Source organism: Prunus mume, linkage group LG7, assembly GCF_029339155.1.
Source record: "Prunus mume cultivar Tortuosa linkage group LG7, ASM2933915v1, whole genome shotgun sequence".
Taxonomy (NCBI): Eukaryota; Viridiplantae; Streptophyta; class Magnoliopsida; order Rosales; family Rosaceae; genus Prunus; species Prunus mume.
In genome coordinates, this window is record NC_142704.1 from 16,021,123 (window position 1) to 16,048,929 (window position 27,807).

Below are 27,807 nucleotides of genomic sequence, written 5' to 3' on the forward strand. Positions count from 1 at the left end.
CGTCTAGGCTTTTCGTCGAACACTTAGAGTGCACCTTCCAGGCTGAGCAGAGGTGCAATATGCAGCACCTACAATGGTTTTTCCAATGAGGGTAGGTGCATATGCACCTCCTTGCTCCTTAATAGGTCCACCACTGGTTCAGATGTATATCTCCAAAGAGAATTGCGAGACAATCTAATATGTAAATCATTTGATATGTTGTGTTTTAAACTCTTGATCGAAATCTTATAATTTCTAATTTCTAATTTTAATATATAGTTCAAAGGCCAAAAGACATTTTTTTGTCCCTGTAGTTTGTCTATTTTTCACTTTTAGTCCCTACAGTTTCAATTTGGTCAATTATGCCCTTGTAGTTTCATAATTATAGCAATTTAAGGACAAGTGATGAATTTCTATCAATTTCTTTCATGCCGTCAGGTATATTTTCGTCCATTTCTGCCATTTAAATGTTATAACCAAGATGAAACTCTCCATTTCATCTATATATATAAAGCAAAAGGCAGAGAATTGTAAACATTCAAAATACCAGAAAATGCCCTTGGTTAATTCAAACATTAAGAATTGAAATTATTAATTAAATAAGGATAATATGATAAATTCTTTTTTTTATATTAAAAAAATTAAAATTAAAAACAAAATAAGATAATAGGTTCTACTTTTATGAAACATAACTACCCATATTATATTTTATTAATTCTAAAAATAAAATAAAAAGAAAAAAGAAAACCAATTGACACATGCGTGAGCATGTGCCAAGGGGCTAGTGTTCTTAATGTTTCTTTTTGTTAAGCTGCCAACAGTCAATTATACCAAGCATAATTCACGCATGTGCCAAGGGGCTAGTGTTCTTAATGTTTCTTTTTGTTAAGCTGCCAACAGTCAATTATACCAAGCATAATTCAGTTGTTTATCCAACAATGATATTGCAACAATGCTTATAACCATGCAAATTATATGGAAATAATGTAAATGAACGTTTGATCCAACAATTGTGTTTCCTAAGGCCATCTCCAACAATGAGGCCAAATTCCAAATATCTCAAATTTTAGTTCAAATTACCTCGCAACTCAAGAAAATTAAGAGGCTAAAATTTGCAAAAATCCAAATTTGGGGAAATACCAGTCCAGTTATTGCCTGGACTAGAATTTTTTTCAATGGAGCCCACTCAAGGCTGATGTAGCCCATGTGCAAGGAGGTGTGATTAGGCCCGTGCTGCTGCTACTGTAGATCTTGTCATGCCACGTGTCGCTCGCTGGTGAGGTTGCTATTGGAATCCAACGGCACAATTCAAATGGCAAAAATGGACAGAAATACCCCTAACAGCGTGAAAGAAATTAATTAATGGAACTGATGGCGGGGAGAGAGACTTGTAATTGTGAATATGCTCTACTTTACAGTATGCCGACGTAGACCGCCATTTAAATCAAGGAAAGAAACCCATCGAGCCCTATCAGCCATGACATGGAAACCATTTTGGGGGTTGGGCCCACCACGGGCATAAGTCTCACAATTTGATGAGCCAAGGATGGGAATAAAACGTTGCATCATGAGGAATTTTTCTGCAGCAATCCTAGGAATTCAAATGATAATTCTGGGTTTAACGAGTTTACATGAATGTAGAAAGGTGAGTGGTCCTTACAGATCTTTTTGTAAAATAGTAAACCTGTCGACAGACGTGACTTTAGAACACGTCGATGTGACGAGCATCACTGTGATCAAAATTGTTGATCAGGTTTTGTATGAAACGTTGGGACTTAATCATATCATCCAACAGAAACAGAGGTTTTGTATGAAACACTGGGAATGAGAATTCTTACTGAGTCGTGAATCTCGTGGTCTATATATATAACAGCTGGTGCTTTATATGTGACGAGTAAAGCATAAAGACAAGTTTATGGAGGGGTCTAGCTGTGCTTTGTTTATGTGTATGTGAGAAGAGTAAAGAAGATCGAATCCCCTTGTGGTTGCCTCCTTCCCTTAGAATAGACTATCCATCGAATCAAGAAAAAAAGAAAGAGTAAAGAAAAGAGGTAAAGTACTTTTTCTATATTATATATATACAGTGTTTGAGGAGTGCATGCAGCAGAACAAGAAGAAAAAACAAAACAAAAGATGAGTCACTCAGGAGGAGCAATGAAGCTGATGATGGTGATGATGGCCATGGCCCTGCTCACCACAAGCCATGCCATCGGCATCCACATCAACACCAGCGTCGTCACCGGTGGCCACTCTGCCTCCCGGTGCAACGGCCTTACCGACACGGCATGCCGGATTGCTCACTCGGAGTTGGACTTTGACTTGGAGTTCATATTGGACTCGGAATTCAGCATAAGGCTTCTCCAGACAAATGACCCTCATCTTTCTCAGGAGGCGTTAGTTTCAACGAATGCTGTGTCCTGTAACCAACCAGAGAATCCAAATGGCTGCCATGGCACGGCAAACAACACACCCATTCCAGACCACTGCAAGACGGAACCCACCAATAGGAGTTGCCACAAAATTCCCCCCCATTAATCGGCCGCTACTACTACTACTACTACTGGTGTCTATTGTTTTTTTCTGCTTCTTAATATTTAGTGCCCTACTCAATCAGCGTCAGTTTAATTTCTGTGTACGTTTGTGTGCTTTTGATTCTCCCTCTTCTTTTTTTCTTTTTTTTGTTTTATTAAGGAAGTGGATTCCAACTTGGGATGTTTTGTATCATTTAGAAGAACTAGTTGGTTGGTTCTTCAAATATTTGTGTGCTGTAATCGTGTTAACCAATTTCAATTTCAAGTCTATATGAATTACTCTTTCTTTTAAATGTCGGAAAAATAAAAACATTACAATTTTTTGTGTATCTGGTACAACCGTACAAACCGGGTTGGGAAGAAACTACATGCGAGAAGAGAGCATTTCGGTCACCAACTTAATTTTTTTTTTTTTTTCGAGGGAGGATTACCACCTTAATTAATAGTGAGCATTTGTTACATGAATTTGAAAAATTAAGTGAAATTTGATATTGATTAGTCTTTTTTTCATATATGATTTCTGGATTCGTTAGTTAAGTTGCTTTAGGATTCTACATTACTTTAGCATATTTCTCTTTTTCCTGTTTTTCACTTTGTCAGACAACAGCAACAAAAGAAAAAGCAAAAGCTATCATATTGAGAGTGACTCCTGTACAACAATGTAGAAATAAACCGCGTACTATAAAAAAAGGAAAAAATGTCTACCTACCATACTATTTACACTAGGGGTGTGCATCTTAAATCGAAATATCGAAATCGTACCCTAACCGCACCGTACCATACCAATTTTATACCGTTTCATTCGGCATCGATAGATATTCGACCGCATCGCATCGTATCAATCGAGTATGGTATGGTAACGATATCAAGATTTTAATACCGGTCAATACCGTCTGTACCGAATAGTACTCTATTGAAATATAATTTTTTTTTTCATTCTCTCGCTCTCTGTCTCTCGCTTGCCTTTCAATTTCTCAAACGCTTTTGTCATTTGTGTTTGGATTGTGTTTGTATTTTTGTAAGCCATAAAGCATAAGTTTAACTCTTTTGGTTTGTAAGCCATAATGCATGAGTTTTAACCATTTGGATTTGATGAATATGTTGATGGATAAATATTGATTTGGTTGATTTAGATATTAAATATGTTGATGGATATTGAATATGTTAATTAGGATTTGGATATTGAATATGTTGATGGATATTGAATAAGTTGATGCATATTGAATAAGTTGATGGATATTGAATATGTTGAATCTTTGAATTTGTAACTTAGGCATCACTTATTTTTGTGCTGAATATTGAATTAGTTCATTTTTTAGTTGTATCATTTTGGTACCAAAATGGTATTGATACCGTACCGATACCGATTTGGCACGGTACGGTACGGTACCAATTTTGGCAAACCATAATACCGTACCGTACCATACCGATTCAAATTTCCGGTATTGGTAGTAGTACGGGCTCAATACCGTACCGTTCTCACCCCTAATTTACACCACGTACTTCAAATATTTGAGTACTGTAGTTGTGTTAACCAATTTCAAGCCTATATGAATCACTTTTCTTTTCAATGTCGGAACTAAATCCTAAACAAGCAAGCAAAGCAACTAAAGATTAATAAGTTTACAACCCGGGAAAAAGGAAAGTAGAGAAAGTTAAAAAAGGAATTCCTACGGTGCGGTCTGTGGCAATGCATTGATATAGTGGTCTCGACTTTGGATATCTAGAACTTGGGGAGTGCAAAACAGAAAATGTGAGTAGATGAAAACAAAGCCTTAAACATAATTTATATTCAACATAAATAATCCCCTCCGTTTTAAAAATAATAATGCCCTAAACACCATGCAATAAATTTCTTCGGTAAACTTACGGAAATATCATCCAATATTAGAAAATATTTTAATTCAGTAAAATTTCATATCATGACATACGATAAGGAAAACCATTTAATTAATACTTCTCAAATTCTTGGAAAACGATGAAAACTTATTAATTTAATCATTATTGTAAAACAATGACCAAAGTAAACCCGTTAATATGAAATATAATCATCAAAACCCAAAATCCTTTTTCCCGCAACCATACTCTTGCAAAAATACAATATGCCAAGAAATTTCCAAATATCCAACCTCAATTTTGAACTTCATTTCAAATGTTCATACATGTGCAGAGTACTCTCATTGCGCATGCTCAAGAAACCTCAACCTATAAATAAATCCACACACACACACACACATACACACATATTCACCACACCATCGTCATGTACCGGGGAAAAACAATCCAACACGAGGACTATTTTTAACTAGACCACATGGCAGAATCTTCCATACTCATGTGACTAAGGACGAGCAGTCCAACCCGAGGACTATTGCTTCCCAAATAGACATGGCAAAATCTTCAATATACATGCGACTGAAAGTCTTACACGCGCAGACAGTCTCGTCAAGGGCTCTACGGTACACCCCATCAAGGGTGCCTGGGTCCTGACACACCTCCGAAGAATTACCACGTGTCGAATATCACCACAGTCCAAAAATCCAAAATCATATACTTTAATAATAATAATAATAATAATAATAATAAGTATTAGCCCAAAAAAAAAAAATAATTCTTATGTAGCCTTGTAAAAGCCAAGATAAACCAATATGAAATTTCATAACTTCAATAATCCAAGATATACTAGTTTCCAACCCAAACATAATTATGCAAGTAATTCCATATTTGAATAACAATGCACATTCAAAAATAAATGTTCACTCACAACAAGTCCAACGATGCTCAACTATGAAAGGGCTCTTCCTGTGAAATATGTGAAAAATGAATACCTATATCAAAGATTTTGGTCTTCGGAAAAGTTTGAAGCCTTTGGTGCTTTCAGAGCTCATCGCCGCTCAAGAAGGGGTTGGGCTCATCAGAGATTGGCCCAGATGAGATCGCTGGCTCCTCATGGTCATTTCCCGACCGGTTGCAAGGAGATCACCGAGGCAGGCCTGGTTTTCACGAAGGGAGAGAGATGCAAGAGTTGGGGAGAGGAGAGAGAGAAAGTGACGAGCGTTCCTTAAAAAAAAAAAAATCCGAGTTTGCAATAATTATGTCTTCGTTTCTACTCTGATTTAGGCCCACCATGTGTCTATGAAATCCTGAGCTCGAGCATTATGCAATGAAACCAAGAAAATTTTCAAAACTAGCCAAAAAAAGTCAACTCTAAACCACAAAGGAACCCTAAGGTCAAAGTCATCCTTTCAGTTTTCATACCTTTACGCATTCGTTACAACTCAGAATTGAGCGTGCCGTTCAATTCTTCAAAATCCTTTTTGAACAAAAAGTGACTAAAGTGTCCCTGCCCCCAAGGCAAGAATGTAATTGCACAATTAAATAATTATATAAAAAAAATTTGTTGGGTTGGGGTGCTACAGAAAAGGATCTTGACTTGCAGACAAGTGGTCCATGCTTCAATCTCCATAAGCATCTTGGTAGTGTGTGTATGTGAAACTCCTCCCTCTCCTTGTAGTTTTAGGCTATCGTTTGTGTTTTTTTTTTTTTTTATAAAGAAAAAAAAACTTGAAATAGTTAGTGTTGTGTGGTTCATGTATAAGATTGGGCAAGTCATGATGGTTCCATACAGGCCCATACAACTCTAGTCATAATTGAACTTTAGCAACTTAGCCCAATTGGGTACGTGATATACCCAATTTTAAGAATTCACACCAACTGGAGCAGGTGCAATTCGACCTAATCTGCATTCTCGCTGTCTTTCGCATTGACTCAATTTATGTTTACGAATAAAAGAAAAAGCAAATCAATCTCTTTGTTGTGGGTAGGTGGGCACCCTACACGTTACAGCAGCATAACTACAACATGAGATGACAATGATGTGGTAAAGTATGAGCCCCTTCAATATTTTAATACTGAGAGATCAAGAGGACGTGACCGACTTGGTTTGCTCTCATACTTTTATGAACACGTGACTACATACCTTTAGATTAGCCTAGAAACGTGTATGAACTGACTGCCAGCTGCTAAACTGAGCAGCTTCCTCCCGGCTTCCCCAAAATTTTGGAGAAGAAAAAAAGTGGAGAAGCCACTCAATCTGCCCGAGACTAAATATAGTAAATATGCCTTTCGAATAATAACCCATTGAGGGCCTCCACTCTTTGATTATTTGTTATATGCCCTTGACCTTTATGATTTGTATTCTATTCCATGGATAACAAATAATTAGAAACTTCGTAGCTGGAAACATAGTAACCAATCCTCATGGAAGAGTTTCTGAATCATTCTAATAAAGTTGGAAACATAGTAAAAGCATACGAAAACAGGGGAGTTTAGTAATATTGTCAAAACTGTGGCGCAATTTTCTAATTTAGTCATAGTAGGAATACTAAATAGTAAATACATAAAAAAAATTAAAACAACCGAAGAAGGAGAATAACAAGCCAATTCTCTCGTTTGCTCGTTTGATCACTTCTCTGTCTTCCTCTAATCAGTCTGCTCTCATATTCCCATTGCCTTCATCAAAACAAAACCCAAATTCCGCAGAGAAAGCCCTTGCAATATCGTCCACAGACGATCAAACTATGGCAGCTTCTTCTGGTGAAAATTCAGTGGAGAGGTACCCTGTGTACACGCTTTGTGCTCTCTTTGATTTTTCTTGCAAACATTGCCTGAAATTTTGATATGGGTAGTTCTTATATTTCACAATTTGTTTCCTGTTGAATGGCATTCTCACAAATTGGAGAAGATGATTTATAGGAGTTTACGTTGCAATGACAGTGTCAAACTTTTGTTATATCATGTTGGGTTGTGTTTTCATTTTTGTTGAGGTTTGTTGTTGTGAAATGTGAATTGTAATGGATTTATTTTTTTTGTGTCAAGTTTCCTTTTCATTGTTTAAATTTGAAGTGGCATGTTGAACCAATTTCTATTCTCTCATGTATGAGGAATTAACTATGTGGTCTGATTGCCATGTGCATCCATGTTTATGTGTATATATATATATATATATATGTCTGTATATTCAGCTTAGTTTGACTTGCATGTCATTGTTCTCTCCTCTAATATTTTAGTTTGCACAGATTGTGTATGTTGATTGTTCTTACTTTTTAGATTGCTAATTCCCCTGTATCTTCTACCAGTGCTTTTGCTTCTCTGCCATCATTTAGCTTTCACCATTTGGGGTTCTTTCTTCCCCATTTGATTTATAATCAACTTTGCAGTCAATACTGAATCAATAAGTCAGATAGCCCAGTTAATTTTGTTGCAAAAGAAAATAAAATGTTAAAGGACTATACCTTACCTGATCCAAACATAATGTTGTCATTAAATATTTTAAATCTATGTACTTTACACTAGTAGGCAGAGAGAGTAGAAACTTTTATATTCACAGAAAGATGGCAATGTGGACTAATTTAATTTTACAAGGCACTGGCACGTGGAAGAAATGATTCTGCGTGATCTTTTATTTTGTACAAGTATAAGATTTTTGGTGTGTAACTTCGTGTTCATTCGTTCTTTACTGCATGAAACAAAAACCTTTGTCTTTGACTTGTATTCTTTTGGTTCTGACGCCTTGTTAACTTTTCTTTTGTGGTGTGTGTGTGGAACCAGCAAAAGTTCACTCTCTGGAATTGCTCCACTTGAAGCAGTACTATTTGATATTGATGGAACTCTGTGTGATTCAGATCCCATTCATTGCCATGCCTTCCGTGAAATGCTTCAAGAGGTAGTGTTTCTTTTTCGTTTTCTCCAATACTCTGTTACAAAGATAAGATTTAGGATTTCTCTAGTCAAAATTTTACATTGTTTTTAACTGCATTCATATCACACCATGAAAACTGCAAAGGATGCTTCTACTATTTCATGGAAGTTGCTCATACTTTTTAGAAATTTTATAAATGTGAACCGTAATCATATATACCATGAGAAGGTGAACAGTAGGCATATTTATAATGAAGGGGTGAACTGTAATCATATTTACATGAAAAGTTACATAAGGAACACTAATTATTTACCCAAGGAAGCTTGTAATTCAGTAGAATTTTGAGAACCTTTGAACTGTATAGGTTGGTGATTAACTGAAGTGGTGAAATTAACAGATAGGTTTCAATGGAGGGGTTCCAATTACTGAAGAATACTACATTGATAATATTGGAGGCAGGCATAATGATGATATTGCCAGGATACTCTTTCCTGATGATTTCCAAAGAGGCTTAAAGTTCACAGATGACAAGGAAGTCATGTTTCGAAAGTAAAAGCTTCACCTTCTCCATACTTGAATTTTCATTCAGGTTCCCAGCAGCTTATATGATTTCTCTGATGGAAACAGATTGGCCCCAGGACAATTGAAGCCTGTGAAGGGCCTCCATAAATTGAGGAAATGGATTGAAGATCGCGGGTTGAAACGGGCTGCAGTTAGCAATGCTCCAAGACCAAACGCTGAACTAATGATCTCAATTCTTGGCCTATCAGATTTCTTTCATGCTGTTATTCTCGGGAGTGACTGTGAACATGTGAAGCCACATCCAGAGCCCTACTTAAAGGCACTTGAAACACTCAACGCATCAAAGGATCACACTTTTGTGTTTGAGGTCTGCCCCTTCTGCGGCCTCCTTTTAAGGTTTTTTTTTTTTTTTTTCCCAGGAACTTCTGAGATTTTAATATCTTTTCTGTTTTTGCTTTGGCAGGATTCTACTTCAGGGATTAAAGCTGGAGTGGCAGCTGGTATGCCGGTTGTCGGCTTAACCACCGGAAATCCAGCACATCTACTAATGGAAGCAAAACCTACCTTTCTTATAAAGGATTATGAGGATCCGAAGTTGTGGGCGGCATTAGAAGAGCTTGATAAGATGGGTGGTACTGCTATTTCTACGAGTGGAGCTTAAAACATCTATCATCTCAATCAAATGATTAGAAAAAAATCTGTGGTAAAATAAAGGAGTGATTTGAAAGGCTATTTATGCCATATATCTTGGTCCACTTATAGCTGTTAATTCTGGAAACAGTATAATTTTACTGATCATATAATCATAAAGTGTTAGTAGCTACAGAAATTGGAAATCCAGTCTTCTGTTTCACTCTAAGGAAGTGAGGGGCAGAAGCATGGATCTGATTGAAAAGGATGGATATGATTCATCATGGAAAATCATATTTTGAAGATTTCAAACTGTTAGATAATCGTAAATGAAACTTTCTCTTGTGATCATGTGGTAATGTGCATCTATAATTCTACTCTGAAAATGTCATTCTTGGTTGAAACAAGAAGCTATGTCCATGCTGTGGGTCAGGGGCATGAATTGGTTAGAATCTTGGAATTTATTCTAATTTCCACTTGCATTAGTGTTAGTAAATATTGACTTTACCTCAAGTTACTTCATAAGGGAAAAAGATGGCGTGCTGGTGGATTTTTCAGGTTCATACATGATTTTTCGATGTTTTACAAACCGGTATACAAGATCGAATAAACCTTACATATACACCCTTCTATTAGGCCGACATGCTATTGAAATCCGAACCTCTGCTAATAAGTGAAATACACTTAACCAAAACTATTTAGTACTTAAAAAAAAATCTTATTGTGCAATATGAAATGTTTGTAGGCATGATCCTTACAGAGATGCTAGTTTCAACAAAATTACAAAATTGAAAACTAATGGTGAAAATAAGATTTTATGGGACTTTGTAGCTAAAGTGATTAAAAGTATTTATGGTGTTTTGTGTTTGAGTCCCTGCTCCACCAATATGGCATGTATCAATAAAAAAGAAAAGTAGGGAAAAGTAGACGAAAATGGGGGAGTTTAGTAATATCATATAAGCTATGAGGGGGGATTTTGCAATTTGGTCATAGTACGAATACTAAATTATATATATAATAGTATAAAATATTAAAAAAAGAGATGAAAACGGCCAAAAGAGTTGAAATTTGTTGGAGAAAGAAAGCAACTCGCATATTTTCATTTGCTGAATTGATTCCGACGGTAGATTCCTCTCTCTCTCTCTCTCTCTCTCTCTCTCTCTCATTCCCCTTCATATTTATTAACTTCACCGTCTTCCTCTCATCACTCTGTTTTCGAATACCCTTCTCGTTAATTGAAAGCCAGACTTCGCAGAGAAGGCTCTTGAAATATCCTCCACAACCTATCCATCACACTATGACAGCTTCTTCTGGTGAAAACTCTGTGGACAGGTACCTTCCTGTCGCGTTTTGTGCTTTCTTTGATCTTTCTTGCTTACATTGACTGAAAACTTGATCTGGGTAGCTCTGAGATTTACAAATCTGTTTTCCTTTCAATGGCATTCACGTACATACTGGTATCGGGAACTGAAAACACTTGTTCTATCATATTGCATTCTATATTTTAAAATTTTGCAATTTTTTCTAGATGGGCCAATATTTGTTAATTGGTAATGTCTTTGTTTATTTATTTATTTTTGGTATCAATGTTTTGCTACTGTTGATTGGTGATTATCTCTCTAATGAGTTATTTGAAATTTCCATTGATCTGGGTGTTTAGTGTTGATATTTTGATTTTCAATGCAAGTTCATATTTTACTGCTTCTGCCTGTGAGTAAGTCATTTTACGGATATTCTTGGTAACATAATTCTTCTTCAAATCTTAACGTTTTCTGACATATTTGGTTTTTGTTAGTTAATAGTTTCGGATCGAATTTGATCTGATACTGTCAAGCTCATGTGTAAACCACTAGTGGTGGCCAAATTTACAGGCAGCAAACATGATTTGCCTTCTTTTAATTCATGTTTTGGGTTGATCTATAATGGCAGAGTACATGGAAAAAATTGTTATTTTTGGAAAATAATATAAAATATCAAAATAGTAGGGTAAAATGTAGGAGGCTGCAGAACATATTGACACATACAACCAAGTCATTCTGTTGTATTTTCTCTTGAGTACAAAAAAATAAATAAATAAATAAATAATTCGTAAATGAATGTGAGTAAACCCTCGTCATCACCCTTGCCTTTTTCTCAATCACAGAGTACATTCATGAGCTATTCAGAGCCAAATTGTTAAGGGTATTGAATAGATAATTTTAATGTTAAGTGGAATGTTGAGCTATTTTCTATTGTCCTATTCAGTAGTTTTAGCTGTAACAGGTCTATTTCTGTAATCATACAGACACACACACAGACATATATTCTGCATATTTTCACTTCCATGTCATTGTTCTCTCCACTAATTGTTAATTTTGCACAGATTGTACCCGCTTTTTATGCGTATTACCCTTTCTTATTATGCCTTTGTTTCTCTGGCATGATTTGGCTTGCGCAGCCAATTTTGGTTCTTTCTCTCCAAACCACTGAAGTTGCCATTGTCTTTTAGGTCCATTTTGATCTACTGTCAACTTTAGCGTTAATACTGAATCATTAAGTCTGATAGCCTGCTGATGTTTTTGCCAAAAGAAAACATGTTAAAAGACTATAGCTTACCGGATCAAAACAATAAATATTATGAAAATAAGAATTCTATTATCTCTTTACTCCATATATGGAGACAGTAGAGACTTTTATTTTCACAGAAAGTAGGTAATATCGACTAACCTAACTCAACCAGGCATTGTTACACTGAAGAAATTGCTGTGCACAACATTTTTGTATTGGTGTGAGAATTTTCGTGTGTAAATTAGTGTTTTGCTCATTATATACTACAGAAAACAGAAGGGATTGTCTAACATTTGTATTTTTTGGTTTCATTTTTTTATTGTATAAATGCCTTATTACCTTCTTTTTTTTCTGTGATGTGTCTGTGGAACCAGCAAAAGTTCACTCTCTGGACTTGCCCCACTTGAAGCAGTACTATTTGATATTGATGGAACTCTGTGTGATTCAGATCCCATTCATTTCTATGCCTTCCGTGAAATGCTTCCAGAGGTAAAGTGATTGTTTTGTTTCCTACTATTCTATCATAAGGAAAATATGTAGGATTTATCTGGTCATAATTTGACCTATTTTTAGCTATCCTCATATCACACCATAAAAATTGCAGAGGACTTCAACCACTTAATGAAAGTGCTCATTCTTTTTATAAAATTTATAACTCTGAACTGTAATTATACATACAATGAAAAGGTGAACTGTAATCATATTTACAATGAAAAGGTGCATGAAGGAAGTTTGTAATTTAGTACGAATTTAAAGAATCTCTGACCTGTGAAGGTTGATGATTAACTGAATTGCATAAAATTAACAGATAGGTTTCAATGGAGGGGTTCCAATCACTGAGGAGTACTATATTGAGAATTTTGCTGGGAAGCATAATGATGATGTTGCTAGGATACTCTTTCCTGATGACTTCGAAAGAGGCTTAAAGTTCACTGAGGACAAGGAAGCCATGTTTCGTAGGTAAAAACTTCACCTTCTCTAGACTTGGAATTCCTTTCTGGTTCCCACCTTATATCATTTCTCCGATGGAAACAGATTGGCCACAGAACAACTGAAGCCTGTGAATGGCATTTATAAAGTGAAGAAATGGGTTGAAGATCGTGGGCTGAAACGGGCTGCTGTTACTAATGCTCCAAGACCAAATGCTGAGCTAATGCTCTCAATACTTGGCCTCACAGATTTTTTTCAAGCTCTTATTATTGGGAACGAGTGCGAGCATGCCAAGCCACACCCAGAGCCCTACTTGAAGGCCCTTGAAATACTCAACGTATCAAAAGATCACACTTTTGTGTTTGAGGTCTGCCTCTTCTCATGTCACGTTTTGAGAAAAAATCATTTACTGGAACTTTGGGAACTTATTTTCTGTTCTTGTTTTTTGCTTTACTAGGATTCTGTCTCTGGGATTAAAGCTGGAGTTGCAGCCGGTATGCCAGTTATTGGTTTAACCACCGGAAATCCAGAACACATACTAATTGAAGCAAAACCGACCTTTCTCATAAAGGATTACAATGATTCAAAATTGTGGGCAGCATTAGAAGAGCTTGATAAGAAGAGTGGTATCAGTAGCGCTACAAGTGGAGCTTAAAACATCTATTATCTCAATCAAATTATTAGAAAATTAAGCTTATACTAAAGCAAATGATTTGCAAATGCAGTTGTAAACTCAAAGGGTTACTTTAAATAATTCTGTTGCTGGGGTATATTTTGGTCCAGCTATAGCTGCTAATTCTGGGATGTATAATTTCACTGCTCAATCAATGAATAAATTTGATTATGAAAATGAAGTGTTCTGTTTCACAGTAAGAAATTGAACGGCAAAGACATTGATCTGGTTAGAGGCTGGAGCATTCGAGATTTTATGGGACCTAACATTAGAATGATTTCTTTCTGATAATAAGCTTTGCGCCCTTGGGAATTATATCATGTCCAGTACTTTTGGCTTTGTTTACAATTCCAATGAAGTTTTGAAAGGGAGATTAACCAAACATTTCTTAGTTAGGCCCTTAAGTTTTGTTCTTTTTAGGAAATTATTTTATCATCTCTCAGTATTTTCATTGGATTGAAAAAAGAAGAACAAAGAATTCATGGTCCCGCCCTAGCTATGGACTGTGGCTTCATGGCAAATGGCCATAACATCTCCGTTCCACGAAGTTTATATGCAAAATGCATAAATGACATGATAGTAAACTTAATATCACTAAATATTTAGGTCGTCCATTATTTGGTTGACGTCTCCAAGATTGAAAACATTATAACCTTTCAGTCTTTTGGATGTTTTGTGAAGGATAAAAGTTAAGCAGATCATGGCCGACAAAATCATAACAGAGAATTCGGATCCTAGAATGTAATGACACATCATTAACGATATCATTATCATGATATACATGATTTACATACATTATAAAATTATACAAATTTATAAATAAACCCAATCCTAGACATGTATTTATAAAAAAACCCAAGCACTATTTAAACATAGAAACACACCCAAAATCAACCCCAAAGTCAACTTTTTGGGTGTGTTTATAAATGGGTTTTGAGTGTGTATAATGATGGGTTTTGGGTGTGTTTATAAAGTGTTTTGGGTGTAGGATTTTTTTATAATTTCAACCTCCATTTTGGGTGTTTTAGTGAAACTCCCAATTAATTATTGTTATTTAGTTTAGGTATATAAAAAAACAAAAACAAAAACAAAACTTGCGCAAAACAAACAATTTTAGTAATTGAAACTGTGTGCTTAAGCCTTAAACTTACAGTAGTCTTCCCTTGTGTAGGACAATTAACCTTGAAACCCACTTCAAAATTGGTGAAGGCCAACTTAAAAGTTCGTAGTTTGGGCCAAACTGGTGACAACAAAGCGCATTTATTTTTTTGATGGAAGCCCAGACAAATAATTGGGCTGAAATTTATTTGAATGATCACCTAGTACGTGGACAAATTGCCGAATCTCGTTACTGCTTGGTGCTTCTTTATTTTACAGTTTGGTTTATTATTTTATTGAGGTATTTATATAAACACCCCTTTAAGTTTTTGGTGTTTTCACAAAATCCATTGAGATTTTAAAACTTACATGAACACTCCATAAGGTTTCAATTTGCTTTTACAAAATCCCTTTTCATCGATTCTTCATCCAAAATCTGATGATTCCATACATAAAAACTTTTGCAAATAACAAAATTAACCTCAACAAATGTATGTGCAATTTAATCTCAAATACTAACTTTGTCATTTGAAGAATATTTTTATGTAAAATCATCAATCTTTGGACGAAAAATCAATGGAAATGGGTTTTGTGAAAACACTTAAAAACCTAAGGGGGTGTTTGTGTAATTTTCAAAACCTCAGAGAATTTTGTGAAAACACTGAAAACCTCAAGGAGTGTTAATATAAATAACTCTATTTGACACATATGGAAGCTTATTAATGGTGAATCCAATATCAAGTATCAATGCAATGCATGCACCCATGGCTATTTTTATCATGGATAATTTTATATTGCATAAAAGCAAAATATATGAGCATTAAACAAGAATCTGATTGCCAACATTAATATATTGCATAAAAAAAACTTTTTTTTGGTTCTTAATTTTTGAAGTTCAATGATCTTGCCATTATTTATGAGAAATTAAAACACTGAACACAGCAAAACTTCCTTATAAACCTCATGGTATAGAATATGTGTAAACATTTTTTTATCATCGTCAGGGGCAGAACCAAGTTAAAGGTTAACTTGGGCTGTAGCTCAGGGATGTTTTTGGATGGAAAAAAAATCAGACCCATATATTTGACTTGTTTAAAATATAGCCCAATATGTATTAATCTATTAAAATACAAAAAACACAAATTCTCTAAGAATTTAATTGCATGGAAATAATAAAAATACATAATAAAATAGGTATATTTTCAATTTTGTTGTTAACCACATTTACATTTTGATAATATCAGTTTTCTTGTTGAATTTAATATGTATTTGTTTTATGTTAAAATTTAATGGAAATCAGTCAATGGAGCTATGAATTAGTGTGTTTTATATGAAAAAATATATATTTTTATTTCTAAAAGGGTATAGAAAATGTAAGTACAAAAAATATATATATTAAATTTTACCGTAAAGACTTTAGCTAGCCCACCTATTAAAAAATTGGGAGTTTCACTAAAAAACCCAAAATGGGGGCTGAAATTATAAAAAAACTCAACACCCAAAACACTTTATAAACACACTCAAAACCTATCATTACACACACTCAAAACCCATTTATAAACACACCCAAAAAATATACAATTGTTGATTTTGGGGTTGATTTTGGGTGTGTTTCTATGTTTAAATAGTATTTATAAATACATGTCTAGGATTGGGTTTATTTATAAATTTGTATAAAAAATTCCTAGTTCGGCCCTTGATCATCGTATTCGACACTATTTTTTTCAACTTAATTAAGATAGCATCTATATATAAAGCAAAAAGCAGAGAATTTTGAAACATTCAAAATATCAGAAAATGTCATTAGTTAATCCAAACATTAAGAATTAAAATTATTAATTAAATGAGGATAATATGGTAAATTCACACTTTTTCCTATTAAAAAATTAAAATTAAAAGAAAAATCAGATAATGAATCTTATTTTTATGGAACACAACTACCCATTATATTTTTTAATTCTAAAATAAAATAAATTTTTTTAAAAAAAAAAAAAAAAAAACCTCTCTCAAGCGCGGAAAGGATAGTTTTTAGAATGTAATGGGGTTCTTTCGAGTAAACTGACATTTCAACAAAAAGGTAAAAACAAATTGTGGCATATAGAATGATTTTTTTTAATTTTTTTTTTTGTTGTCCAATGGCATATAGAATGATTAGGTGGATGAGATGAGCAATTACTAAAATATGGACTGAGCTGCTACTTAAATATATAGAGTGGAGGTGCTCTCAATCTCTACCCAATACTCATAGTTTTGATTAAACTAAAATAAAAGATCACTTGTATAAATTAAAACAAACAAAACAAAACAAAAGAAGAAAAAGCACTGCTAAAGCCGAAATAAATATTACCATATATGAAGTACTGGCTTAACCAATACGTTCCTCAAAATGATTAAAAAGAATTACACATAAAAAAATATATTTTCTATGTAGTAATTCGGTACGAGCAGGTCCTTGAATGCAAGCCAGAGAATCGGAAACCCTAATTTTCTGCTCCAACAATTTAGCCATCCATTTCCAAAAATTCACTCACAATGGAGAAGCTTGGCTTTAAAACCAAGTTTTCCCATGCAACCACAGCCTTCTTTCCACAGCTCTCATGCACGGCAGTCACATCAATCCGATGGATATCCCATTTGGTCCTGAGACGTTCAATTTTCTGCACCTGGCTCTCAGCAAGTTTCAAAGTATTGTCCTTAGTTTTTTGAATCCCATCTTTGAACAGAAATTCCTTTCTGGCCTCATCTGCTGAATGATCCATTTCAGCCATGAAATATGCATGCATCTCAGGAGCTCCAATAGCCCGACGAATGCCACGCTCATAATCCGCCCCGGGAACAAACATTTCCCGGAGCTCATCCACAAGCCCAGCATCCACCATTTCATCCACTCTTTCAGAGACACGATTATAGAGCACAGGCAAAGACACATCAAGCCATATGAAGCAGCAGTCATATTTATCTTGGAACCTGAGCGTTGGATCTTCGACAAGCGCCTCGATGTAAGTGTTGGATCCACCAGCAATGATTGGGACGCGGTTGCGCTTCGTGATATCATCCAGGGCTTTGGGCACTTGAAGACAAAAGTCCTGCACCGTGAAATCAGCTTCCGGGTCTTGGATGGACCCTAGCAGGTGATGGAGGATGCCTCTTTGCTCGGGCTTTGTAGCTTTGTTGGTCACAATGTCAAGGCCTTCGTAGACTTGGATTTTGTCGGAGTTGATTATTTCACCGTTGTAACGAGTGGCTAAGTCTATGGAGAGTTTTGTTTTTCCACACCCTGTCGAGCCCAATACAAAAATAACCTTGGTCTTGTTGTGGAAAGGACCATTGGCATGCACAAATTCCATAGCTGCTGCTGACACCAAATGCTTTTCCTAAAACGATAAAACAAAACAAACAAACAAAATTAGTATTTTTTACCGTGAAATGAACGCAATGGAATTTTATTTGGGTCTGATCAAACATTGCCGAGCCGCTTAATGGATCGTGTGAGGAGCTATGATGCTGAATTTACAGCAGCTGCAAGTTTACATTGTAGGAGTCCCTCCTTGTAAACTGATAGTATTCGATGGCAGCGACCTCCTGATGGATTCTACAAACTAAATGTTGACGGAGCTGTTAATGTGAAGGAAGGTTAGCGTGGTCTCAATCCTTGTCACATAACTATATGCACTGAAAAATGGTTTATTGTTTGCACTGGATGCGTCTTTTCTGCCTTGGATTATAGAATCCGATTGTCTGAACGCAGTCCTCATGATTAATGGTGGAGGAAATTTGAATGCTTTTGCAACAAAGGCCGCCAATTGTTATTGTTTGCTATATACCCCGCCAAGCTAATACAGTGGCTCATAGAATTGCAAACTATGGTCTTCGTGAACGGGATCTTCCATACTGGATAGAGTTGGATCTGCCATGGCTTTTAGATTGTGCACAGTGATTGTATTTATCTTTAGTTTTGTTGTCGCATTCTAATTGACATGTGTGGTACTCTTTCCTATCATAAAATTTTATCCCACGTATTTTTCTTCAGGAAGGTTTTAACAAGGCAACTCTGCTGTTATTCGTTTTATTGAGTTAATGAAATGACAATTTTTCTGGGAAAAAAAAAAAGGAATGCTAGAAACCCTATAAAAAAAACAAAAACAAAAACAAAAAAAGGTGCCAATGAGCTAAAAAAAACTTTGATTGTTCACAAGGCCCAAAGAAATTTCAAAATTTTCGCTCTCTGCATCCGCATATAATACATTCCAAAATACCCTAATTCTGTGGTGGATGAGATCTGACATGACAAGCTTCAAAATTTTGATGAGTGCAAGCAAAGAAGGATACTTATAGCTCGAGTGGTAAGAAGAAGAAATATGCTTCGTATAAGTAAAATACATTCTCTCTCTTTTTCGTAGCCTAAAGATTGAATAAATCGAAACAGAATAATCAAGGAACAAAAACAAAATAATAGTACACAAGTAGAAAATTGGAGTGTAAAAAACACTATACGTACCCAAAAATAATGGTGGCTGGCTCTGTCAAAGTAGAGCTCTACGTTATCAACCGTTCAAGGAGCTCACCTTGTTTGTCCTTCAAACAGCGACAAAATTTTGTTTTGTGTTCTGTGTTGGTTTGCTCTAGAGCTCAGGGATAGTTCAGTAATGAGCACAAGACAACCCAATAAAATGTTCATATAAATCTCTATATTTATATGTGTATATGTGGCAATATAATATGTTAACTTTTTCACAATTAAAAATAAATGGAAGCTTTGCTATAATAGGAGAAATCCAAAATTTAATATCAATACATTGTATTGTATACAGAAAAACATATCAAGGGGATTGAGCATGAACTTGATTACAGAAACGCATGATGTATCCTTTATTTGTTCTTAGGACGTTGATATCTTGCATTGAATGGGTACAAACAGAAGAACCAAACCCAACAAATGCTTACAAATATATTTGGACGTGTGTGGGTGTGTTTGTGATACGATTTTTGTCACCTTATTTGCCAAAAACATATGGACCGTATTCAAGTTCTATCATATAGATGATTATTCTTACCAAATATATCGACGAGCATACAAATTAATCTTATCAACCCAAGGAGAGGAAGAGCAACCATTTTTACCTACTAAGCGTTATTTCCTTGTACAATTTTGTGGTAGGTATGTGGGAAGAGTATATGGATAAGGTAATTCAGTTAGCAGTAGGGTTTCTTGCTCATTTCGCTCGTTTCGCAACCGCGTCACCCACATATATAATTTGTACATAAAAATATATTCTTATGTTAGATGTTTTCAATTGTGGAGATTAGAACCTAATCTCACTTAAGTGAACTCTCCTTTGATATAGTACTATTTCTTTGAAAGAAAATTAGACTAACAGCTAGTTGGTGATGTACCTCAATCCATGTTGTTAAAGAAAAACAAGTAAATAACTTTGAAATATCATAAGAAACGCCAAGGATAACATGGATGGGTAAAAATTGGATTTGTAATAAAAACTAAATGAATAATTTACCTTTACAAATACGTACATTCTTTGTTTTCCCTACAACAATGTGAAGACCCGTATTTTAAAACGAATAAAAGAATATATATTAATATTACCTTTCGGATTAACTTAAATGATCCTATCTTCTTGAAGATATTTTACCCATTGGACAAACTTGCATAATCTTACAAAATGACTCAACTATCATCAGGACAGTGTCCCAACGATAAGCAAACAAGAAGAGGTTATGGAACGCAACTCTTTGCTTATCTCCTTCCATGGAGATGCTCTCTCTGTCTCTAGCTAGCTCTCTACTTTGTTGTATTTATACTTTGGATAAATGGATGATCTTGTCTTCTTAAAATATTTATCCTTTACATAAATTTGAACGATCTTATCTTCTTATGAGCTATATATATATATATATATATATATATATTAATAAACTTGGATGTTCTTATCCTATCACTATAGCAACTATTAATAAGAGCATAACCTTCATGTTTCTGACATGAGGAATAAGAAAGAAAGTTAGAGACAGGAGGAGAAGAAAGAAAGCACTTGAGAGTCTTGGTGTTTGATGGTGGTGTTGAGATTGGTAGATGGGTTGTCTTATCAATTATTTCCAGGTTCTCGTTATCGAGGTGAGTGATTTATGTAATATGTTATAAAAGTTATTATTACAATAAATATGAAAACTATGAATTATCATGGATATGTTCTATTTATAAATATGTCTCTCTATTTCAAGTCAAGCATGTCTATTTTGGCACAGTGTTTCACACTATATATATTATTAGGACTATTTGTGAAGTATGCACCTGACAAGAACATAGGGTAGTGAGACCAACAGAGGTCACATTGTAGGTTACATGCTATAAAGGATAACCGAGGTATGAAGTAATGATGTAATATAATCTGGTTTGGTGTAGCTTTTCATGATATTTTTTGAAGTGTATAAAATAACATTGCTTGATTGGCACATGACATAATCTACTCACCGAGCGGTGGTTTACTCATCCCTCACTTTTTTTACTATGCAAAGGAATTAGTTGGCAAGACAAGGACTAAACTAAATGAGGTTGAACTAGATGATTGTGATAGATTTTTATCTATTTATGGTACACTTGTAAGCTTTTAAAGCTATTTTTATAAGAGAAGTTTATTTTAACCTCAGGTTGCAGTCTTTATTTTCACACATTGGGTTTAGGACTTTTACCATATCCCGTGTCCGAATCGTGACAAACAAGCTCTTACTAGAGTAGGATTGCTCAAGCACTAATTAATTAATACGTTCAATACAACACTAACTACTCATTTGGGGCCATTTTACCATGTCATCTCATGCTCTGAACTATTCATTACATAGGCCATCATACTGGTGTATATCAGTATGTTCAGCTAACCGGTTATATTGTGTTCAATTACTGTGCCCATGAGTTTGAAGGCTATCATCCTTGTTTCAGTTAATAGATGAAGCACCTACTTTCTTTCAAAAACAAATATTCTATGTGGAGTGTAGACCGAGCAACTTCAAGGCCCTATACTTTAATAAGAATAATTCTTATGATATCTATCGTTACATATATTATATATCCTACCTGTTTTCTTTTGTTAGCCTCCTAAGTTTACTTTTTAGGGTGAGTTAAGTACACCAAAGTACACTAAGTTTACCTTTTAGGGTGAGTGAAGTTCAAGAATCCTTGTACCCTACGAGCATCTACTGTAGGAGTGGTAATTCCCAATACGACCTTGTTACACGACTTGAAACCCGCACGGAAAAAAACATGACCCAAACCCAAACCCGCACGATTAATAAGTGGAGTCCACCATGGTGATAATGCCAAGGCCCTAGAGTGCCATTATTTTAAAAGGATCAAAATATAATTACTTTATTTTTAATCTCGGTAGAGGGACTTGAACAGGGCATTTCTGCTAAGAAAGTGGAGAGAAGTACCAGTAAGTAACCATTTTGTTCACCAGATCCCAAAACCTTGAGAATTACCTTCAAATTGCTTCTGTTTAATTGAATATATATATATATATATATATTGTACCAGAAACAACTATACTTGATTGTATTCATGATTACTTATCCTAAAAAAGAATACGAAAAATTCATTCGTGTTTAATTTCATCAGGACCATGAGACTGAGTCAATCTCATCCCTTGCAGACTTGTACAATTCAAGCCTCTTGGCACATTCTTGCCTCCTTTCCATCACTTCAGGATTCTCACCCAGCAATTGTGCAAGCTGCCTTCCCTACAGGAAATAACAAAACTCAATCAGCCAAACATCATCAATTTTTTTGTTCTGATTCATATACACATGTATGTCTATGCATCTGTGTGTATATGTAAATGTATTTGAGAGAGAGAGAGAGAGAGAGAGAGAGAGAGAGATTGTCAGATTACCTCCATTTTGCCCAATTGGATATAGAAGTTATCGAGCAAAGACCGCTTAGCCTCCCTCACTTGACAATGAACAACAGCCTTCGGGATAGAATTCTTAAGCGTCTCTGACACCATCCCTACATAGGAGGAAACATTGGATCCTATCCTGCGGAAGTGGCCCTCTGCATATCGATCATCGGAAGCAGCAGATGGATTTCCTCCCACCTTCTCCACTTCTTGAGGGAGTTTCCGAAAGAAATCCACAGTCAGATAAGAGGATTCCATGTCAACCAAACGCAAAGTCGTCTTCTTGCTGTCTTCACGAAACCTCTCCAACGCTTCATTGGCAGCTGCTGCCAATTCCGCTTGAAGAGTTGGAAAGCGTTTCAACTCCTGTTTCATTCCAAAATATAACCTATAACTTTCCCCATTATTAAGACCATTAATACTGTGAAATGAAGTGTATGGATAACAACTTTGAACCTGAGTTTCTGCAATTGACCTTCTTACAATTTCCTTCAAAATAAAGTGAACCTGCAGTATTGGATTACTGATTAAGAAAACAAAATTCTGCAGTTCAATAACTGGTTAATTATCCAAGTGCACAAAATTGAAATCAATTCTGTTTGTAATGGCTGCAGAAACAAAACCTACGCTATATAGCTAGTTAGGCACTAATAAACCCTAGGAAACTACCCCACCGAGGACAAGAAAACCGAATGGTGAACACTTACGGCATCTACAGAAGCTTCAGATGGGCCTCTGAAATAATTAAGTGAACTGTCAATGAGGCGCCGATAACCTTGCTCCGGTGCAATTAGATGAGGTTGGTATCCATCCGCCTCTGAAACCACCTTCCTTACATTTTGAAGTGAAAGATGACGGTCAAAAGGCAGCCTCTTCAGAGCAACAGGGAGCTGGTGGTCAAATACTGCAAATATCCGATCGCCACCAGGTCGTCTGCAGAAACAGTACAATTTTGTTATCTACTTTTTTCATGCAACATAATATTGCGAAACCAGGGTTATCATATTGAAATTTGCTGCTTCAATTTGACAGGCTTTCTAAGAGCCACCCAGCCATAAAGAACTCGTGAATTCAGAACTTTCAGTCTAATGAAAACATAACACAAAACCAAAAGAGCATTAGAATCAAAGAAAGAAATCCTTTGAACAGGTCCACATGTGTTCAATCACAAAGGGATTGTGAAGATTATATCATATTTGGCCACAAATAAAACATTAAACACGTCCTATTTATATTTGTTAAGTAAAGAAAAAAGGATGTCTTACCCTCCATCCAAATGCTCCTTGAATATCCGGTCAAACGCCCGGCACAACTCTAAGATAGTATATAACTGTGCCTGATACATATGTACAAATTAACTTCAGAGGATAAACCTAAACCAAATAACATCCCAATATGAATGAATAGATCATAAGTTCCTCACCCCTGCATCAATAGCAACAGGTCTACCAAGATAATCCAACTCGGCTTCAAGTTCACCAATGCTTTTGTTGACCAAAGATGCAATTCCTGGAATGCGAGCTTTAATTACAGACTCTAAATGCTGAAATCATATGAAAAACTATATATTAACCCACAATTTCTATTTAAAAACTAAGAAAATTAGATGTAGAAATTGAGCTATCATAACATTAATACATAGGTGAGAGGAAAAACCTTTGAGAGAAGTTTTGCAAGATATTCTGACCCCATTTTGCTTGCCAAATGTCCATAATCAGGACTGGAGGAAAAAAACTCGCGCTCCCTCCGCCTGGCAGCAATCATATCGACGTTTTTATTAATATCAACTTGTGAACGGTTCACAATTCCAACCCAAGGGTGTTGAAGCCGATAAGACCTTCCTTCAAGAACCTAACTCAAGGTATGTAAAGAAAACGTTACGGTGAAAGAGTAGTTTATCAGACTACTCTATGTACAAAATATGTTCTAACATACCCCTCTCCCAACACATTAATGACCACTATCTAGTGCTAAACACTCAGATATTCAATAATTCAAGCTGCTTAGCATAATAAAATCAAGAAGTCTTACATCCAAAGCATTTGTTCCCTTATCCATTAAATCAAGCTTTGTCAACACACCAAATGTCCTTTCACCTATGAAAGAAACGTAGAAGCTCAGTGCATAAATAGAAGCAGAAAATGGTATGTATAACACATGGACCATACAAGGTTATAGAGTTGAATGATAAAAATAGAAAAATTGTTCAGGAAGGATACCAGCAGGATCAACTTGTCTAGCGATCCTTATAGCATCAGATGTTGCTATGTCTTGATTGGCCGGAGTTATTGCCAGGATGATGCAGTTGGGCTGCAACCAAGAGCATATATTCATAAAAAATACAGAATAAAACAAAACTTAGCTTGTAAAGAACTTCAAGGTAAAAGTCTATCCAGAATTGTGATAAATGGTAAAAAATAACCTATGAAATTTATGAAATAAAATAATTGCTACAGCATAGACATGCAAGAAAAATCTAACCTATTGGTACAAATCACTACAGAATACATCTTGTTTTAATAAATGCAAAATAAAGGATTGGAGAGAAGAAAATTTTGGAAAATACAAATGCTCCATCACATCAAAATAAGGGACTCAATCGACAAGTTTGAGAAACGTTAACTTTGACAATGATCTGTTGTAAATTTGAGAATCTTAGAGGGAATATTCAAGTTTACTATAGGATAAATATATTTGCCACTCAAACCTGGACTTAACGAAGCTAAAAGATGGCACTGATTACATGCTTACTGTGCTAAGCAGGAATTATTATTAAATTACTCGACAGAAAAGACATGACAGCGGCTGACCCCGTTTCTGACTCTGAACTTTCCATTGTTCTAAGATAGTATTCTAATTGCATAAATAGCGAAATGTACAATGGAAAACTTCTAATCTATGAATTGAGGGGGAAAAGAAACTCTGCATTACCTTCTCAATAAAAGAACGAACCATGTTTTCAATGTCTTGAACAATACTCTCTGGCTGCCCCTCTGTCAATAACAAACATTTACAATTAGATATTCAATAAATGAAAAATATATAACATCAAAACCACCATTTTAATTTGGAATCAATGGCAATAAGTACAAAAGTATACCTACAGCAACCTTGGTTAAACCAGGCAAATCTATCAATGTTAGATTGACAACTGCCAAAAAGATAAGCTGTGATTGTCAGATAGCAGAATGAATTACAGAGCAATAATGAAACACTTTCATTTATCAAGGAAAATAAAAAAATTCTTCTTGGCCTTGCACAATTTAGGATATCAAAGTCACACTTTTCACCTAGTATAAGTCATACTCATCAAATAGAACGAAAATTCTGTTAATATATATAAAAAAAATACACTCTATATCTGTAATCTCAAATGATGCTGCCAATAGATAACATGCACCAAAACAGAACAAAGAATATAATAGTGCTTCATAATCACATATAATCAAATATATAACACGTTACCATTAGGGGAGTAGATACTGAGATGAATAGGAACATGAGAAATCTGTTTCGACCTCCCAGTGATTCTGTCAGTTTCATCCTGAATTTCCTTCCGAATCACAGCTGTTTAAGAAAATAAGAAATAAACAACTGAATATAATATCAACTTTTATTTCAAACCGTACGAAAAGGGCAAACAATTGCACAGTTTTTCTAAATTTGATAGCTCCATTAATTTTAGAATACGTGTTCAAGCATTAAGCGATTCAAATGCAAAATTAACCAAATAGAAAAGATAAAACATGATAAGAGGCTATTCAAAAGTACAAGTAATGTAACAAAATTGGTGATTGGCATGATGTTAGTATCTTCCTGTAGATAATCAAGTTCTTGTTTTATCACTCATACTGAGTTAACAAACACCCTTCTTCTTTTTCGATGACAATCTACTATTTGAATTACACGTAGGAAATGGTCCCAAAACGCTACTCAAACTAGGAGCCCAAATGTATGGTCATAACAGGAGCTCCATCCATAGCAAACAGAAATATAACATTAACAGGAGCTCCATCCATAGCATATCTGGACAACAAATAACATACAGAAATCAGTGAATCTTTTCTTTTCCAGGTGGAGGAACTCAGCATACTCCTGCATCCCCTGTTCTGTCTTATGCAGCTGCAAGACCAATGGTCTTCTCGTCACAATCCCTGCAAACCAAAGAACATAACAGCTTCATGTACTTGACAACGAAGAGGGAGCAAAGTAAAGCATAAATTAGTTTTGAAGCCTTTAGTGTGTCCTTGTGTATATTCTAACGAAAAAACAAATTCAAATATCAAACAAGTAATTTTAAATTCCTTAGTTTCACTTCGTTGACTTTTATTTTTTCTTATGTTGAGAAATACCTGACTTTTCTTTTAACATTTTATTTTTTGTTTCATTTTCTTGCCTCTGCTTTCTCAAGACCCAAAAAGCGCAAAATTGAAAATTAACAATCAGCAGAGCAAACCTTCAGAGTGGCCGTGTGATATTCTAATCAAAAGCTAAATTTAAACCATAATTTAAGCAATTTTAAATTGCTTACTTTGACTCAGTTGACTATTACTCCCCTAACTTGAAGAAAAGTAGTTGACTTGTTTTAATATTATTTTGTTTTCCTTTTCGTTTTCTTTCCTCCGCTTTCTCAAGAGCCAAACAGAGAAAAATTGAAAATCAATAATCAGAAAGCAAATATACGATTCACCAAGGCATAAACCTAACCTGATCCTCTCGGAAGAAAATCACGCCCAACAATGCTCTCTAACACCGACGATTTTCCAGAGCTCTGCATCCACAACCAAACACACCACTCCAACTTCACATAGCCAAACAACAACAAAAAAAAACGACTGAGCGAGTGCGTAGAGAGACGAGAGAGAGACCTGGCCTCCGACGACGGCAACGGAAGGAAGAGACTCCCAGAGAGTAGGCAAAGCAGAGTCCCCGCCATAGTCACCGAGGACCGTGCAGGCCCTCTGAATTCGATTGACGAGGCCTATCAAGCCCTCCATGGTTGCCATTTGAGGAAGCGCCGAAGCAGCGGCGGTTGGGGGAGCGAGAGAGACGACGAAAAAGCACGCAGCAAGAGTGAGAGAGAGGACGAGGTAGAAGAAGAAGGCGGTGGTGATGAAGAGGAAAGCTATTTTTGCTAATTTTGTTGGAAATAAATGAATTTATGCAAATTGGGAAATTTATTGATGGATTGATGATCTTCCGTTTTTGGAAGAGACAGTGAGTGAGTTGGTGGTGAGTGGTTTGTTCGTGTGTGGCAAGTTCTCTTTCCCTTGACTTATTTTGAATTCA

At 35.5% G+C, this 27,807-nt stretch overlaps 3 protein-coding genes and 1 pseudogene across 4 annotated transcripts; 2 read left to right on the top strand and 2 right to left on the bottom strand.

Annotated features, from left to right (window-relative positions):
• The first annotated feature begins 6,951 nt into the window (after positions 1–6,951).
• Positions 6,952–9,569, top strand: LOC103328896 (2-deoxyglucose-6-phosphatase-like). The gene is made up of 5 exons (XM_008231304.3): positions 6,952–7,125; positions 8,121–8,235; positions 8,609–8,760; positions 8,839–9,100; positions 9,197–9,569. Exons 1-5 carry the CDS (start codon positions 7,091–7,093, stop codon positions 9,392–9,394), a joined length of 762 nt encoding a protein of 253 aa, XP_008229526.3. The 5' UTR covers positions 6,952–7,090; the 3' UTR covers positions 9,395–9,569.
• Positions 9,570–10,417: 848 nt separating this feature from the next.
• LOC103328895 (2-deoxyglucose-6-phosphatase-like) lies at positions 10,418–13,690 on the top strand. 2 transcript variants are annotated; one of them, XM_008231303.3, is made up of 6 exons: positions 10,418–10,486; positions 10,610–10,695; positions 12,285–12,399; positions 12,719–12,870; positions 12,946–13,207; positions 13,298–13,690. In XM_008231303.3, exons 2-6 carry the CDS (start codon positions 10,661–10,663, stop codon positions 13,493–13,495), a joined length of 762 nt encoding a protein of 253 aa, XP_008229525.1. In that variant the 5' UTR covers positions 10,418–10,486; positions 10,610–10,660; the 3' UTR covers positions 13,496–13,690. The 2 variants fall into 2 exon arrangements, with proteins under 2 accessions (XP_008229525.1, XP_008229524.1); XM_008231302.2 differs by lacking the exon at positions 10,418–10,486 and having other exon boundaries at positions 10,512–10,695.
• Positions 13,691–16,967: 3,277 nt separating this feature from the next.
• Positions 16,968–17,958, bottom strand: LOC103329038 (adenylate isopentenyltransferase 5, chloroplastic pseudogene; annotated as a pseudogene).
• A 4,093-nt stretch (positions 17,959–22,051) lies between these two features.
• LOC103328894 (phragmoplastin DRP1E-like) lies at positions 22,052–27,782 on the bottom strand. Its single transcript, XM_008231301.2, has 15 exons — positions 27,387–27,782; positions 27,226–27,289; positions 26,565–26,672; positions 25,984–26,085; positions 25,619–25,669; positions 25,450–25,511; positions 24,738–24,828; positions 24,550–24,614; positions 24,175–24,369; positions 23,942–24,061; positions 23,784–23,854; positions 23,226–23,451; positions 22,975–23,025; positions 22,513–22,884; positions 22,052–22,360 (listed from the first exon to the last, which is right to left on the bottom strand). Exons 1-15 carry the CDS (start codon positions 27,522–27,524, stop codon positions 22,235–22,237), a joined length of 1,842 nt encoding a protein of 613 aa, XP_008229523.2. The 5' UTR covers positions 27,525–27,782; the 3' UTR covers positions 22,052–22,234.
• Positions 27,783–27,807: the final 25 nt, after the last annotated feature.

What these genes read in the sequence shown, in the direction of transcription:
- LOC103328896 (XM_008231304.3), top strand. Translation starts at nt 7,091, where the DNA reads ATGGCAGCTTCTTCTGGTGAAAATTCAGTGGAGAG. An exon ending in GGTGAAAATTCAGTGGAGAG is followed by an intron (nt 7,126 to 8,120) that starts GTACCCTGTGTA and finishes GTGTGGAACCAG; the next exon opens with CAAAAGTTCACTCTCTGGAA. An exon ending in AAGGAAGTCATGTTTCGAAA is followed by an intron (nt 8,761 to 8,838) that starts GTAAAAGCTTCA and finishes TGATGGAAACAG; the next exon opens with ATTGGCCCCAGGACAATTGA.
- LOC103328895 (XM_008231303.3), top strand. Translation starts at nt 10,661, where the DNA reads ATGACAGCTTCTTCTGGTGAAAACTCTGTGGACAG. An exon ending in TCCGTGAAATGCTTCCAGAG is followed by an intron (nt 12,400 to 12,718) that starts GTAAAGTGATTG and finishes TAAAATTAACAG; the next exon opens with ATAGGTTTCAATGGAGGGGT. An exon ending in ATCACACTTTTGTGTTTGAG is followed by an intron (nt 13,208 to 13,297) that starts GTCTGCCTCTTC and finishes TTGCTTTACTAG; the next exon opens with GATTCTGTCTCTGGGATTAA.
- LOC103328894 (XM_008231301.2), bottom strand. Translation starts at nt 27,524, where the DNA reads ATGGCAACCATGGAGGGCTTGATAGGCCTCGTCAATCGAATTCAGAGG. An exon ending in TTCGTTCTTTTATTGAGAAG is followed by an intron (nt 24,829 to 25,449) that starts GTAATGCAGAGT and finishes TCTTGGTTGCAG; the next exon opens with CCCAACTGCATCATCCTGGC. An exon ending in AGGGAACAAATGCTTTGGAT is followed by an intron (nt 24,370 to 24,549) that starts GTAAGACTTCTT and finishes ACCTTGAGTTAG; the next exon opens with GTTCTTGAAGGAAGGTCTTA.